The sequence below is a fragment of the Malurus melanocephalus genome, unplaced genomic scaffold (assembly GCF_030028575.1).
Source record: "Malurus melanocephalus ecotype Western Australia unplaced genomic scaffold, MMel_1.1 scaffold_53, whole genome shotgun sequence".
NCBI lineage: Eukaryota > Metazoa > Chordata > Aves > Passeriformes > Maluridae > Malurus > Malurus melanocephalus.
Window position 1 is genome coordinate 2,799,035 of NW_026623285.1, and position 16,912 is coordinate 2,815,946.

General features: G+C 39.9%; 1 protein-coding gene and 1 long non-coding RNA gene across 3 annotated transcripts in view; one reads left to right on the forward strand and one right to left on the reverse strand.

The window, feature by feature from the left end:
* CHN2 (chimerin 2) overlaps positions 1-9,818 on the forward strand; it is a 157,597-nt gene extending 147,779 nt beyond the window's left edge. The window contains exons 11-13 of one of the 2 annotated variants that reach the window (XM_057365517.1): positions 3,266-3,403; positions 4,258-4,363; positions 7,920-9,817. In XM_057365517.1, coding sequence (XP_057221500.1) covers positions 3,266-3,403; positions 4,258-4,363; positions 7,920-8,091 — 416 coding nt within the window. In that variant the 3' untranslated portion in view covers positions 8,092-9,817. Of the gene's footprint in view, positions 1-3,265; positions 3,404-4,257; positions 4,364-7,919 lie in introns of both variants that reach the window. The other variant, XM_057365516.1, reaches the window with a different exon arrangement.
* LOC130573222 (uncharacterized) lies at positions 4,358-10,338 on the reverse strand. The gene is made up of 3 exons (XR_008965305.1): positions 10,160-10,338; positions 5,315-6,008; positions 4,358-4,728 (listed from the first exon to the last, which is right to left on the reverse strand). It is a non-coding gene; the product is annotated as an uncharacterized LOC130573222 (long non-coding RNA).
* Between the last annotated feature and the right edge of the window lie 6,574 nt (positions 10,339-16,912).

A 16,912-nucleotide genomic window follows, 5' to 3' on the forward strand; every position in this document is an offset into this window, starting at 1 on the left:
AGTTAACATTTCGGGAAGAGAATAACATCCCACATGATATGTCTTGGGCCCAGTGAAGCTGTGATAGTTGGTTTTAAAAGAGGGAGAAGTTGGTCTTCATCTGATTTAAGCTAAGACTGCCAGTCAAAGCCAAAGCCATGTAAATACCCCTACTGTAAATTAGCATTAGGCTCTCTGAGGCACTGACAATGTTCCATTTTAGTGATTTTTGTAATGAGAAGGAGGGGAATAATGTGGATTTATTTAATCTGGTGAATGTTGGTGCTGTAGAATGACAGTTGCTCTCTGTCAGCATTGTTGAGCTGTGGCGTTGTGGCATCCAGAGAACACCCATTGTGCGTTTTACCCACAGAGCTGCCATTGTCACCACTGCATTCTGTCCCCCCACTTGTTTGTACGGCTGGCTGGTACAACACACTTGCTAAAAATATTGTGCTGTTAAATATTACATGAATACTTAGAGGCATCCTAATTCATACTCACTCTTTTGCTAGCGTAGCTGAAATCCTGTCAAATGCCAAATCCAATAAAAAAATACAAAGAAGCACATTAGCATGGTAAAGGTTGTATGATAAAGACAAAGCATTTAGGAAAAATGAACTTAAATAAAATCWAATTCAGTATTCAGAGTGCATGGGTGAGGTTTTAAGAATGTAATACTTATTCTATTTCATTCTGTAATAAACTATTGATATATTTCTATGGCATCCAAAGCCAGCTGAAACCTTTAAGGAAAAGAATAAAAGTTTTATTTGTCTTGGGATATTCAAATTTCAGCATAATGGAACAATATATATTGAGAGTCAAACTGACAAAGAAAGAGAAATTATGGTGCTTGGGTAGAATTAAGTCTGTACAGCTGAAATTAACTAGGTGTTTCTAATCCGATTTTTTTTTTTTAATATTATATTAACACATGGCCACTGCAATGATACTGAAAATACCAACTTCAATGTGACAAAAGTTCCTGTATTAAGGAGTGAAAAAAATTGTTGTGGCAATGCAGAAGGTACCATATAWATCACATGTAGTTCACACATACATCTCCCCCTGTATATCCGCTGCAAAAATGTGTAGGGTGTATTACAACAGATGTATTGTTGGGCTCACTTGAAAATAAACTYCAGTGCATTTCCAATGGATATGTGTTTGTCTCTGAAGAGAAGAGTAAAAYCTCAGGAATTCATGCATTTTTCCTACAGCAAGCGAATATGTAGATAAGAGGTATGTTTGAAGTACGTTGTAGTTTGAAGTGCCTCAAGCTGAAGTGCCCCTTTAAGGAAGCTTGCTGGGCTGCTTTGTAAAAGTACTAAATAAATAACACTTCCATTTAGTGTGCTGGTGACCTGGATAATAGATGTAAGCTTGTGCTTTGCTATATCTGTTCTGATGCAGCTGCTGGCTCCTTGGAGGTATCTGTTTTCAGTGGAGCATTTTGAGTGCTCAGTGTCCATCAATTAAATAGAGCTCTCCACACAAAGCTTTACAAGACTAATGCTACCATGCCTGGAATGTGTGGATTAAACAAAAGATTGGAGCAGTGTAAACATCCTCCTAGGGCTTATTGATGCTGTATTAAATTAAATGCTGATGGATGTATTCAGACTGCTCAGCTGCATCAAGAAAGGCTGTTTGTTTTAAACACTTAAGCATATAATCTCCTCTTGATGAGAACATGTAGTGCTATTAGTCTTAATGAGAATTATGTGCATACATTGGACAGGACGTATCCCTGCAAGATTAATGCCATAGGTCTGTATAAAATGTCTGCAATCAATATAAACTCTTTTACTGTGCTGTGAAAGCCTTTATCTCCATCTTGGATGCCCTGTATCAAGCACCCCCACTCATCTGTCTGTATCAGGGCATGTCCACAAGCACTCATTACTGCCAGACGAGCAAGACAGTGGCTTTACAACACGTCAGCACCTTAGTGGTGACAGCTCAAGCTTGTGGCAGAGCTGCTGGCAGACACAGCAAACCCCTCTGGGCTGTCCAAGAGGCATAACCTCACCCCACTCACCCAGTGGTCCTCATCTGCACCAGCTGCTCTGACCTGGTGTCCTTAATGTCCTTAATGTCCTTAGTGTCCTTAGCTGAATGGTGGAAAATAGGGACTATAGGTTAGCAGATCTCCAAGAAACCTGGAGGTAAAGCAGGGGGTTAAATCTAGACAGCCACACCTCCTCCTTGACCAGTGTCTTTCACATCTTTCTACTGGAAGACCACCAATACAGACAGGTCCCATCAAGGGAGGACAGCAGAATTTCTTGATCTGGAGAAAATTGTGGGTATGAGGGTAGTGCAGAACAGATGTAGTCATCTGAACCTGAAAAATAATAGTTGAGCCTGCCTTGCTGCTACATCTTGTAATTTCACTCATTGCAAACCAGGACTTCCCAGCACACCTGTAAAGTTTAAGCTCATGTGTTTAAAAGTGCTCTGTAATAGAGTTCTGACTAACCCTTTTATAATGTGGCAAACAAAATGTATGCCTTTCCAGATGCATAATTCATCTGTTTAGCATTTCATCCATTACAAGTATCCATATTAATTTTTAAAATTGTGATGTGCATTTCAGAATAAATGGTATAGCTAAATGCCTTAGCATGCCTATTTAAATTCAGATCTTTGCTATAAATAGATAAGCAAAATATTAAGACATTAGAAGACACCAGAAAAYAAGGCAGCTTTCTTACTAGCTAATCACTATAGATATGTTGGTTCAAGACATGCAAAATTTGGATGTTTACTCTGATTTTTCCTACTACTGRTCTCCTGAGKATCATTGGAAATTTATGTTAYTTCTCTRTGCCTCTGTTTCCCCAAGTGGGGATAAAAAAATGGTTCATACTCCTKTGCACTGATCTGCAAATGAAAATACATCATCAGTACAAGTTATTAATAGCTTAGTTTCAGTGAATAAATGCACTAAATGCAAGAAATATGTTACTAACATGGTTTTTTATCCAACATTAAAACAGTATGTTTGAGATGGTACACTGCAGATATGGATGCTATAATCATCAGCCCCATCCCCCCAAAAGATGCAAGCAAATAAATTATTTGCTAACACATAAAGAAACTGCCATTCCTCATAGATATACTGTAAAGCTGGTAGCAATATATTCTCGTTTAAGCCTTCCAAATGCTTTCAKGTTGTTTTTTCTTGTCAGGTTGCACACAATAAATCTGACTTAGAAATCTTGTCTTACTTCAGTCAAAATTAGGGTGGTTTTAACCAGATTTCTCCCTCTTTTTCTAGATGGTGACAAGGCTGATATTTCTGCCAATATTTATCCAGACATAAACATCATTGCTGGAGCACTGAAGCTCTACTTCAGAGACCTACCAATTCCCGTGATCACCTATGACACCTATTCCAAGTTCATAGAGGCAGCAAGTWAGTATTGCATAGCCATTTGTACCAATCTTCATTTACATTTCYTGTCCATGAAGCTGTCCACATTAAAAGAAAGGACAGAAAAAAAAATTGGAAACATGGGTGCTGTCTTGTTCATTCCTTCTCTGACATGTCCTTCATTCACACAAAACTTTTGCCTGATTGTTAATTCCATGGGATATCATGCAGGTTAAAAAAATAAAAGTAAAGGTATGGTATCAAAATAACCAATTTGCATCAGAAAGTGTGGATAGTGTCTTTTTACATGTGAAGATAAAAAATAGTGTCAATCCTGGTCAGATTTTTAGAGAGATTGCCAAACAGTTTTAAATGAGCCCTGATGCTCAGTATAGGTCGATATCACTGAAACCTACACATTTAAATACATTGAGAAATCTTGAAGTAATTCCATGCCATTTCAATCTCTATCTAAATCTACATACTCAACAGAGTCTCTTAAATTCATATATCCACACTCCCATCTGGTTTTGAAGGCTAATGGAACTAATCTTTTGTAGGATTTTAAAGACAATTCTGGGCAGAGAAATATTATAAAACACCTAACAAAAGCTCAGGTACTGTATGTGTACAGACCTGTATATAGAGCTACAGWCCATGGAGATAACTCCTGGGTGGTCTTTGTTGCTGATTTMTTAGTGCAAAGCCYTTTTTTTTTTTTTTTTGAGGATGTAAAAGTCGCTGATAAGCGTCACATTTATGAGTGCAATATTTATCCTTCCAAGCACAGTCAATGGCTTGTAAATTATTCCATAATAATAAGTTATCTTCCTGATTTATTGCTGTGTACACATGGAAAGCCCTATTAACATTAATCCTGTTTGGTGTTTTTACAGAAATCTCTAATCCTGATGAACGACTAGAAGCAATACATGAAGTGTTGATGTTACTCCCTGCTGCTCACTACGAGACGCTTAGATACCTAATGATTCATCTCAAAAAGTGAGTTAATTGACACACAGGGTATTTCTTGAAGAGCTTAACAATTTTCTGCTTTGAAAGAGAAACATGACAGAAAATACTAATAAAGCTTCCATTAGGGCACTGCCACTAAACCAATAATGTCACAGATAAGCAGACAAGCTGTTCGTGTAAGTGCTTACAAGCTGTGCACTTCCATAGCATAGATCCTTTTGCTGGCATATTACTGCAGACCTTTCAAGAGTTAATTGACATTTGTCATGCTTCTCTGAGGCAGGTAATATCTGAAAATATTCAGAGATGTGGTGAATGTGCTGCTGAGGTGCTTGACCATGCTTTGTTTCTTCCCCCTCTTGCCTCCTGTTTTGTCTTCTTGAACAATAACCCTAAAAGGAAAGAGCTACCCCTTATGAGTTATTTGCTCACATCACAGTAAGCCAAGAATCAAGCAGGGCCTATTTTTATGTGACTAGTAAAAGCAAAACAGGTCCCAGTTACATCTCTCTTGGTTTTAAACATGCTCTGCCTCATTTGCTTTCCAAAAGCTCACTTAGACATACATAAGATATACACGAGGGGCTTCATAAAGCTTCATAAGGCATTCAKAATTTTCAAAAGTGCCTAAATTTAATTTTTTTAATTACTTAGGAGTATACTTCCAAGTTTTCCAAGTTTTCAGCTAGGTACCTATGAAAACTAAGGACTGCTTCAGRGAGGGTGCCCCACTTCCACTAATTTCAAGCAAAACTGTTTTTCAAAACCATGCTAACTCTGCTGCTTTGGGTACTTACATGCCTCAAGAGGTCTTCCTTGTAAGTATTTAAAAACTGAAGCTGAGTAGAGACTGGCACTGTCATCTCAAAGCAGGCCTTCATTTATGGATATATTGCCCAAGATTTTCCTTGTCTCTGGTTAAACTTCGTTATTTGGAAACAGCAAAAAAGGGGATAAGGGAGGAATAAAGCTACTGACCTTATATTCAGAAAATCCTTATCTCTTCTTAGTTGTCCAACTACTTTCAACACAGTTGTAAATGCGGAGTGCTTTCTGGTTTCACCTGAACTATTCTGCACTGTTAATGCCAGCCTAAAAAGAAAAATAACTCAATTCACATGAAGCTGCACCAGATAACGTGCATGAAGTGCATTTCATGCTCTATCAGGTTCTCATTATGCAGAGACTTTCCCTCATTTTGAATTGGCTCAGRTCATTACAGTTGATTCATTTTTCCCCTTGATGAGACATTACCTGGGCMTGCAGGAGCTTCTTTGGACTCTGCAGAAATGAGGGGTGCAAATACCCACCCTTGTCAGGACAYTCACATGGACAACTGATGATGACTCGTTGGCTTTTTAAAGAAGGCCCACGGAGGCAGTTGACAAGTGACCTGCACACAGAACCACTGCTTTCACATCCTGGCAGCAAATTTTTAATAGACATATATGGACTTGCCTTCCTTCTTCTCATGAACTGCAGTCCAGGTTTGGTTCAGCTGTTGAGCTGAGCTACTGATGAAGCAAAGAGTCCAAAGTGCTGATAAAGCTTTCTCCCTCAAATATCTACAAATCAGGCAATGAGTTTCCTCTCCATTCCCAAATTGTAGCTTTTGGTATCTGCATGGAAATCAAGTGCATGACAGTTCCCATGCGGATTCTGTTGGAGACATCTGAATGTGAAAGAGGGAAGAATCATTAAGGTTCAGACTATGCTGTTCTGTAGATTAAACACAGAGTTCCARCTTCATCCCCTAGGGCTCTTCCTGCATGGATAAAACCAGAATAAGGGAGTCTATGAAAACACTGCAGGGTCACAGCCTCTACACCACTGCTGTTTCTCAAYTGAAAAGAAACTGCAGAATTTTTGTTAAAAGTGCAGAAAAATCCAGCAGACGACAACATCAGCAATGAAAAATTAGTTTGTTGGTCAATTAATTATCTTTCTGATAACTTCTTGCTCAAAATTGAAGGAAATGCAATAGCATGAGTAGTCCCCCCTGTGGTGAAATACATAAAACTCCATCCAGACACTGCAGTCAAGCTCTGAATCTTCTGTGTTCACCCCAGCTGTGCAGAAAGCCCTGCACTCCGGAACAGAGGTGCTAGAAAGAGCTGTGTAGCTTTGCACAGCTGTTGAACATCTGTGCTGTGCACATCCACAGAGGGAAAAGAGAGTGTCAGACACTTGCACAGAGGTGGCTTGGGCTTGGCAGCCTTAGTTTGTCTTTGCTCCTTGCAAAGCACAGCAAATATATCYGTGCTAGAAGATGAGGATGTATCAGTGAGTAGGGGCACTCTGTCCTGGAAGCAAAGAGGAACAGCATTTCTCTGTGACAGAGCCATTCTTTGCAGAGATGACAGCAGAAGCAAAGCTGAGCCATGTGAGTTCCTTGCCAACAAGGGAAGACCAAGCTATTTCTGGTTTCAGCCACTCTGTGCTCCCCTGATGGCATGAGTAAATCCACTCACAATGCCCAGCTGGGAATGGCCATGCCTAGGGAAGCTTTCAGCTGTTGCCAGGAGAGCTGTCTCCAAAACCAGATGTGTTTCACCCTGGCAGAGGAGYTGTGTGATGAAGATGTGAAACATCATCCGGGCTGCACTCACCACAGCAAAGGTGTGGTCCATGACTGTGACTGATGGAGGGACTGTGGCTGTCCTGCACTGCAGTGCAAGAGTGCTCTCAGCACTGAACTCAATATGCCACTCAAAAGCAACAACACTGATGTGATCCAGCACTGTGACCTGGAGGGAAACCTTGAGCACACCTTGCATTTTTCAGCAGGTCTGACTGATTTTCCAGTCAGGGCTGACTTCCCTGCAGCTTGGCTAAACCTTGGTGGTCTTTGCTCCAGCCACAAACAGTTCAACTATTCTTCTATTAACATTATATGACCTGTGCCAGCAAACAAAGCAGTGTGGGCTCTTCCCTAGAAGTGCYTCTGTTCTCTAGCAAGGATAGATGGCATTTACAGCAGCCAGATTTTAGCAAGCTGCCTCTCCAGGCAGGTCCAGGATTCAGCCTACTCTCAAAGTGTAACAAAATAGTGAGAATTGCTCAGCTGCTGGGTACCATGAGGCAGCCAGCAAGGCAGAACATCTGTGTGAAGGAGTGGGCTCCTGCAGGCTGAAAGCATGTCTGGGATCATCAATAGTTTAAGGAAAATAAATCCGTGCTTGCATTTGTGGAGCACACCCACACTGCCTGTGGGATGCACACCAAGCACAACCTGCCAGAGAACTGCAGCTCCATACATCATCATTTAAATCATGATTATGCTTTTAAAAAAGCACTTGCCACTAATTCTTATACGCTACCAGACAGTCACATGGAAAAATCACTGAAGAGGCACATGAGAGGTGTTTAAATGTGCTAAAGATCACAGCCCCACCGTAGTTGCATTGTATTTGTGGAAACAGTTATTCTATTGAGATAAATTTAAATTGTTACTGAAAAATGTCATTACATACCAGTGCTTGATGTAAAGCAAGACTACAGATAAAAATGCAGATATTCTTTTTTTTTTATGGGGAGTAAGCAACTAATTGCTTTCTTTTTTGGTTTTTTTTCCTTATTTTAGGGTTACCTTGCATGAAAAGGAGAATTTTATGAATGCTGAAAACCTGGGAATWGTGTTTGGACCTACTTTAATGAGACCCCCAGAGGACAGTACCCTTGCTACACTGAATGACATGCGGTACCAGAAGTTAATTGTGCAGATTTTAATAGAAAATGAAGATGTTCTCTTCTAGTCTGAGAGGCATATCTTCAAAGCCATTTGTTTTAAGATAATTAGTCTGAAGGAAAAACAAAATTTCTTTAAATTTTTCTAAACATAAAGGAAGAGTTCCTTGACTGCACTTCAATTTCTGCAAAGTTGCAGATGGATGCCAAAATGTTTAGGGAAAGCCTATGTCTCATAGACATATGCCTCTTTGTAGAAGGGAAAAAGAAGGTCAGAAAAAATCCTCTTACCTTGTATCTTTTGCCTTGCCTCAGATGTATATTTGTTTTGAGAAGTTTCAAACAATTTTATTGTTAACTTATTAAGAAACACAAAACGTATTTTAATATGGYTAGAGAAGCAAAAAGGTACTTAATCAGTGTTACTTGTATACGCCTATACATTTCCTTCTTCATGAGACATAATTGTATATGTCAATTGTGAAACAGAACCTATATTATAAAGATATTTTTACTTTACCTAGCTGAAAGAATGGCATTTTATTTTAGCAAACTATAAATCAATGCGGTGCATTGATTATTTTCACGTAATTCTTTCCTGCATTTTTGCTATGATATATTGAAAACAATGGCCACTAATGCAGTATTATCCTGACATACCTCTTCCATTGCAAGTGTTTTAAAGGAGAATACCTTTCTTGTGCATATTTCAGCTTTCCTTAGGTTTCTTTGCATTTAGGCACTAGCATCCTAGGATTGTACACTTTCAGCCATTTGCTATTTCCCAAAACATACAGTATTTTCTCTTTTTTTTTTTTGTTTTTTTTGTTTTTTTCTCCCATGTAAAATGCAGTATTAAGAATTTTTCAAAAGTCCTGGTGGTAGTATCAGTTTCAGATGCCAGATTTTTCTTGGATTACAGTAATATATTAGTTAAGTGATGCTGGGACACTGGATATTTTCTGGCCTTGTTGAAAGTCAGCACTTTTTTGGGTGAATGATGAAGGATTTGGTTTTTCTGTAAAAATTGAATTATGTTTTGTCATGTTTCTCTATTTATAAATGTACAGTAAATCTGCTAAAATTGTAGGTATTTATCTTGAATGTGTTTCCTGATGGTTTGTTTAAAAAAAAAAAAAAAAAGAAATAAGAAAGAAAGAATGCGTAGGACATGTGGGAGCTGGTAAATTTAGTTATTACCAATTTTTAATATTTTTCTCCCCTCACAAACATTGACCTACAGAGTTCGTAGTCTAACTGCAACTTATTCCTAATGTTAAAACAGTTTCTCAGCATGACATGTTTCTGCAAGCATAGAAAATCAACATATACTAGCAAACTCAATTTTCAACACACAAAAAAAAAAATCTAATACTCCCTTATCTTGATCATTTGTATCATATGCGTGGTAACTCAGTGATGCAGTTTCCTGAATTATTTCAGGGAGCACATGTTTCTATTCAAATTGAAAAATATGTGTAACTATGATAATGAAGAGAGGTAGAGGGTATGACTGTAAATTTGTCGTCTTCTAGAGAAATAACTAAGGGCTAGATAGATTAACCGAGATTGCAGAGCAAGTGCTAAATAGTCTGAGTTCCCAATACTTCCATAGATCCTCCTGCCTTGTACAGGACTATTTGTTGTAGGTTATGTACTACTTAATACTGTCATAAAAAAAATGATCTGGAAATGGTTTTATTTTGTGAAGTGAAATATGCTTTGTAATTTATGATAGTGTAAATGGAAGGAAAAATCCCATTAAATGTGTTAAAAGAGTTTTGGTGTCTGTCACTGACTACACGGCAAGCTGCCAAAAGAAAATCAATCACTAATTACCATTCTGACATTGCTGKAAAGTTTCTTGCTCAAAAATTTACAAGAGTTTTACTGCATGTCAAAGTTTCAGGTTGTCACTTGGTTGCCCATACTACCACAGCCAAGCCCGTGCACACATTTATTTTCTGAGCCTACCCTAAGCCACCTCTACAGAAAACTTCAAGCAAGCAATGCATCACAGCATCAATCTAATCAATATCCAAGAATCAATGCCATCAGAGCACTTTTCCACCCTCTTGGACACAGACATTTCACTAACAATGAATTTCTTTATTTTTTTCTGGTCAGTTCACTTACAATTTGTTTTTTCACGGCAGCACATGAGTAGCTGTAGCATGTCTCACCGTCTGGAGTCTCCAACACATGTCCCATATTCAGGATTTGATGACAGCACAAGGCAATGTGCCTAGAAGCACCCATGCTTCGTGTCTGGAGAGCAGAAGTTTCTARTCTGTTGGACAGAGGGATKAGTATGATTCTGCCTCTTACAACACAAATATCTACTAAATTGTTGATGTTTCACTTGGCTGACTGATCAGCTGGCRTCCAGCATCCTTGGGGAAGATTGARCACAGAGCTAAAAGGACCCTGTCCCCTCCACACCTCATTAGTGCCACCTTGTGCTGCTCCTGCTTCATCTCTTGTGTCAGACTTGCTGTGGCCGTCACAGCAACCTGGGATTGAGCTGCACGGCTGAGGTCAGACCTTTCCTGTTTCAGATTCACCATTTGAGAAGGTAAAAAGGCAGCAAACGTCTCTGTGCAAAACTGACTGCTAAGACAATAGAAAAATCACATTTACCTTTAATGGAAACCTATACTCCTGTACACAGGATTAAGAATAAAAAAGAATAAAAATAAAAAAAAAAATCTGACTGGATTAAACTAAATCCTTCCCTTTGCTTCAAAGCATTCAAAAGCAAGAGCACATCTCTTATCTCACATGAGGCACTAGTAGAGAGTAGTAAGAGTCCTTTCAAAGATGCTCCAGGAGACTGTGTGTGAGCTCATGTCACTCCTCTGCTAGGTCACTTTATCTCGAGTAGAACACAGGTCTGCACCTCCAGGTTCCACTCCAGCTATTGGAGAAGGGCTTTTGGTGAAGCAGCAAGTCCCCTCCTATAGCCACCCACTCCCGATTCCCATCTGCCATTCAGCTGTCCCCATGTTCTGGGTGCCACTCTGTACCCATCACAGCTACTGGGGTGAGACAATTTGCCTTCCACAAAGCAGAAGTGTCTTAGATCAGTGAAACATTACATCAAGTTAYGTTAATAGTTTGCAAGGTGTAGCTTTCCAAAGTGCCGTGGAGCAGCTGAAATCTCTTCTTTATGCTCACCGTTGTGAGACTCACTGTGGTCAGGTTGAAATATTGGGAACCCACCAGGGAACTGAGCAAAGGAATTGTTTTCTGATACCACCACACTGGACAAGGCAGCACTCTCTGTGTCTGACCCCAAAGCACACATGTCCTGGAAGGGCATCGCACAGGGAACTGTCAAAGGGTTTCCTCAAATGAGACTCCCATTTGGGGCTCCTCCACCCAGAGAGCCATCACTGTGAAACCACAATCTCCCTCTGCTGTCAAATACTACTGGAATTGGGCAAAGGATCTGGGAAGATGAGTTTGTGGGGAGAAGGGGAAAGAGAAACAAAGTGCATAGCATGGAAAACTTTTTTAACATGAAGTTACAAAGTGCAAAGAAGGCAGAGCTTTGTTCTCAACTGTGCTTTGCAACCTGGGGTCAGTTTAAGCCACAAAACAGTCTAACAGAGCACAAATCTGGTTGAATTGATACCATAATCATTTAATTTCTTAATAAGAGGTAAGACTACACTTTCCCCCACGGTTAATGTTCTCAATGCTCACACAACATTTGAATCTTACTGGCAGAGACAGTTGGCCTAAGACTCTGAGAACTGACTGCAGGGACACTTGGCCTAAGACTCTGAGAAGGAATGTATCGGTTTTGGGATCTCTTCTGAAACAAGATTTTTGACAGACCTGAGCTGTGTATTACTGCCAAATGACAGACACAGGAGGGAGAAGTGATGACAGGTATAATAATAATAATTTTGCTCTAATTAAGCGAAACTCTGGTCTTGGGGAAGTGCTGGGAATACCTGGAGTAATAAACAGCTGGGCTGAATCATAGAATCACAGAATCATAGAATCATAGAATAGTTTGGGTTGGAAGGGACTTTTAAACATTACCTAGTCCAGCTCCTCTGCAACCTCCCTGCAGGAGCCTGTCTGGCCATCTTCTTATCTCTTTAAAAGTACAGAGTGAAGTGCTGCAGAAAAGAGAGCAAGAATATTCCAGTGCCAACAGACCCCCTACCAATAACCAGGGACTGAAAACACAAAACCTCTTGAGTAGGGAGGTAATGCACATACACTCAGGCAAGAAGAATGCCATCTAACTGGATTTTCAAAGCAGAATTACTCTGCTATCCYGGCAGCTATCTAAAGGGAATGAAGAGACTATACGGCTCATGGAGATAAGGGTGAGAGCATCAATGCGCTTTATGTTCTTTAGCTGTAGAGATTAATTCCTTGATTAAAGTAACAATAATRGTTAAGAGTCAGAAATTTGAACCTCAGGGAACTAAGATTATTGCTGAATGCTCTAGGGCTTGCAGATCCAGGATATCAGTAGATCTTATAATGGGGGCCATATTTTACATTATCTTTGGCTAAAGGCATGGTGTTCTGAATATAATTATGCTGATGCTACAGGTAGTGCTAGGACTGGGAGTTCAAAGCCTGAAGGWCAGGGATTGCTGCAGGATGTTTCAAGGACTGCAGCTAGGAAGAAAGTTTGTGTCAGATGGAGCAAGTGCTTTGAAAGGTATAGCAGAAATTAGCAGCTCCTTGTAAGCAGAGAAACTATCAGGGTTCAGTTTACAGCAGATTTGGGGATGACACAAACCAAGGTTGCCACTGGAAGTTGCTTTAATTGCAGAACAATATGTGGGTCATAATATTGTCTCTTTTCTTGAGAGTATGAGCTATTTGTTACCACTAAAAAGAAGGTTAGAATGAGGACTAGGGTTAGATGTAGGATTTGGAACTGTAGATCTGAAAGAGCATAAATTGCTGCCAGCCATATTTGAAGATACCTTAATTTCTGTTCTACTGTGGGCACATATAATGATCAATGTGCAAGAAAATCCACATTAATTACCACATGCTGCTGTCCAAAAACTTAAGGAGACTGAGCTCCATAGGTATCCGTAACATCCACAGGTAACAGGTTCAGATTTGGAATCCAAATATTGATGAACCAGTATTGTCAGTGCAGCCCTCAGAATTAGGAGTAGGGATGATGTCAATAAGGGACTGCTATTTATGTAGGGGTTTTAATTGTTACAGACATGAGTGTCACAGACACAATTAAAATAGGAGAAAAGTCTAAATCTAAAGCCTGAAGGACTGAGTGGTTCTCAAAGCTGTGACAAGTGCAGCACATTAGGTATCACTAATGGTCAACTCGGATTTTCCAGTCAATGTGTGGATCATCTGGTTAAGAATAGGGGTATTGCATGAACAGACTGTTTTGCAAGGCCTGCAGAGCTAGGAAGGGTACTGATGTCAATAGCCACCATATATATCCATATTTTTCTGATCTGCTGAAGGAACAGAACCTTTGTTTWATCTTCTTTATCAATATGAGGGTAAAAGAGAAGACAAATTTTAAGAGTTTGGGATTCAAAGAATCAGGCTGAATTTGCTGCTGTAAAAATGTAAGAACAGGACTGGTGTCAGAGGCTGGCTGGGAAGTGAAAATTTGACTAGCTGTGTTTATGGTCTGTTTTGATGAAGTTTTGGGCCTTCCTTATGTTATGAGTGTTTTAGGTAAAGTTTCAGAATCTGTTGAGTTCTGATTTATTCATGCAGCTGAACTTTTCATTGAATGAGGATGAGCACCAGCATTAAGCTAACGCCTTGCATTCCACCACAGGACCAGTTCCCTTCATAGAGCTACTTTAGGGCCCATGTAAGAAAGGATATTGTCTGCCCTAGTGCYGGAGGTAAGATCAGAAAACTTAAGGCTACATCTGTGCCTGTCAATAAAATGGACTCAAGGCAGTCATGCCTGGTCCATATAACATTTACTTAACTGAGGTCCTCTCAGGGGCCCATGATGTCACCTGTGGCCTTTGAGAGTCATTTTTTTCTAGAGCCACTGATTCAAAAATTGTGCAAGCGCTGTGTTTCAGCCCATCAAGCTGCTACTTTCATTCTCAGAGGCTGAGATGGTGCAATGCATGTCCTAGACTGTTAAACAAGGAGTGACTGTATACTGAAGTGTTGGAGGGTGCAAAACCTGCTGCGATAAAGCTATGGAGGGGGATAAATTTGTGTCATTTCATCCATTCTGCCTAAGCGGAATAATCCTTTGCTCTCCCCACCTTGAAACCATGCCTGGCTAGTGCACACACAGTGACAGAGGCCAAAATTTGAAATTATGCCAGGGAATCACCACTAATAGGTGAAATTCACAGGTGCAGGGTTCAAACCTATGCCATGGCTYKAAGTTTTTKKGGKKTTTTTTTGTTTGTTTTGGGTKTTTTTGGCAGGGCAGACATAGCCTGGTAATGAATGCTGCMGTTCCACAGTCTTGATCAGCAGCCTGATGTAAACAGAGAAAATGCTCTTGTCCATTGTAAAATGGATGGAGCCATTCTTGTGGTTATTATGGTAAAAGCTAAGATTTGAGATGCTGCTAGCACCTGGAAATTTTAATCTATGAGAAATTAAGTTAATTCTGGTTTCTTCTGAATTGGCGGCTTGATGCAGATGGGAAACAGTTCTTTGTGTGGTCTTTTCTGGTACACAGAGGTCCATTGGTTTAAATTAACATGACATTTAGGCTCTGAGACTTAGGAGTTCCAAGAACTGATTTTATGGCTGGATGCTAAAAGGGCCAACTTGTGCCAGCAGKTATCAGTGTTGCAATTTCTTTCTATGAGCCAATTGCTCAGCTGTATGTCAGGGCAGGGTTAAGAGTTTAATTGAAACTTGAAGATACAAACATGTTGAATATTGCTGGGAATATGGAGCTCAGCAGAGCTCTGCCCTCTGTAGGTACCAGGACCATATGCTCTTTTCAGCTGGCCTGAATATGTCCTTGGCCTTAAGGTTAGCATKTGAGAAACCCATGTTTCAAATACCCAGTATATTTGCTGGATGGTCTGGGGTTTCAGGGTAAATTAGACATCTGATATCATTATTGAGTAGTGAATTCTGTGTTTCTGGGAGTGCCATTGGGTCCCCTTGGAAATTGTAACGGCATTTAATATCAGAGTTTTGGAAACCAAAAGGTTCCTTGGWTCCTTGGAAGGCTAATGTCTGCAGTGGATGGTGCCTCTCTTGTCTTGCCAGTAGAGATGGGTCCCCTCAAAATAATTAGGTATGGGTGTGGTTTGGCAATCTAAGGTTTCCAGAGCCCAGTTTCAACTTGAGCAGAGCAGGGTCTCCACAGTTTGGAAAATTGAGAGAGAACTGCAACGAGCACCTTTTTTTTATTTTATTTTCACTGCAGTAACAGTYGTAAATAGGGGYTTAAAATAAGGTTAGTTTGAGGACTGACATTAAAGTTAGTCTTTGAGAATCTATATTTTGGAAATACTAGGATATTTCTGAGTTTTGGAGAGCCTGCAGAATTATGAAGAAACTTATGTCAATATGCTCCAATTGCACACAAAGGGAGCATGATATAATGTGAAAAAGGCCCTACAATTTTATTTTGCAGTGTACTGTGCCATCTGCTATGATCCTGCATATTGACCCTAAGTGGGACTACAAAACCCCACTGCTTTTTATCCCAGTTTCCTGCAAAGACAGGACAGAATTTAACACAGCAGTGTAATTAAATGAATATACTATCCAATTTCYGTGCTTTGAAATAGGCAGTATGTTATTTACTTTTCTTTTTAAATAAACACTGTAAATAAATGTATACTGAGGGAATGCAACGAGTACTTTTGCAGCAAGAAAGGAAGAGAGCATATATTTTCACTGTCAGAGTTGTTTTTATATAAACACTAACCTCATTGGCAATCTTGTGGAACAGCGTGTTGTGACTTTCAAAAGCAGAGCAGGTTTTGCTGTCCTCCTGCACCACCACATACTCATGCAAGCAGCATCCTCCCACTCCCACGTCTCTCAAAGCTTTCCAACCTGCCTCTGTCTTTTCAGTAGACTCTGCTTTCAGTACACTGTCAAAAACTAAAAATCTCTCATTCTAGGAGACTTTGAAATGGGTTTAACCAAAAAAAMCCACACTGATTTGAAGTAAGTTTGGAATTTTGTGAGCTAAGAGGTCAGAGGTCAGGTATATGGTAATTAAAATAAAATAAATAATAAATGTTTTGTATCAGCCTATTTGCAGAGTGAAAGCTATAAAAGACAACCAGTAATGGTTTTGTGGAAAGATCACTTAAAAATAAAAATTACCTTCATTTTTCCATAAATTCCCTATTTCCTAGGCATTTCCCTGGGACACAAGACAGAGAGAGATGCTGGTGTTCTCTTTCTCTACAGATACAAGTGAGTAGCAAAGCAATAKCTCATAGTCACAAGGAGAAACTTGACCCTGTGGTCTGCTGCTGTCCTTGGCCCAGGAAAGCCTGATGCCCTGGTGCTTTGTGTCTTAGAAAATGTTTGTTGCTTACCTGTTAGGGGGGAATGTGAAGGCCATCTTTTATCACTGGAAGTTAGTGTCTTATTCCRTAGGAGAATTATTTTGCTGTTAATTTTAATTAGTATGATAGACAGTTTCAAGTGTGTATGTTTCYCTATCCAAAAGCCTTTGCCAACCTACAGAGTAACATAAGTGCATGCCTCAGGCTCCTCTCCCCCAGTAACCTGCATTCACCAATTTCCATGCCTCTTATCTTTATGGGCTATTCAGGGAAGCTGCAAGTAGCAGAAGTTGATCTGCAAAAGAAGATGAGGCTGAAATATGATGCTTTCACAAGCTCTTCCACACTATCATAGGCATCCTGGAGTGGATGACTGAGTAGCTGATTGGAAGGATATAAG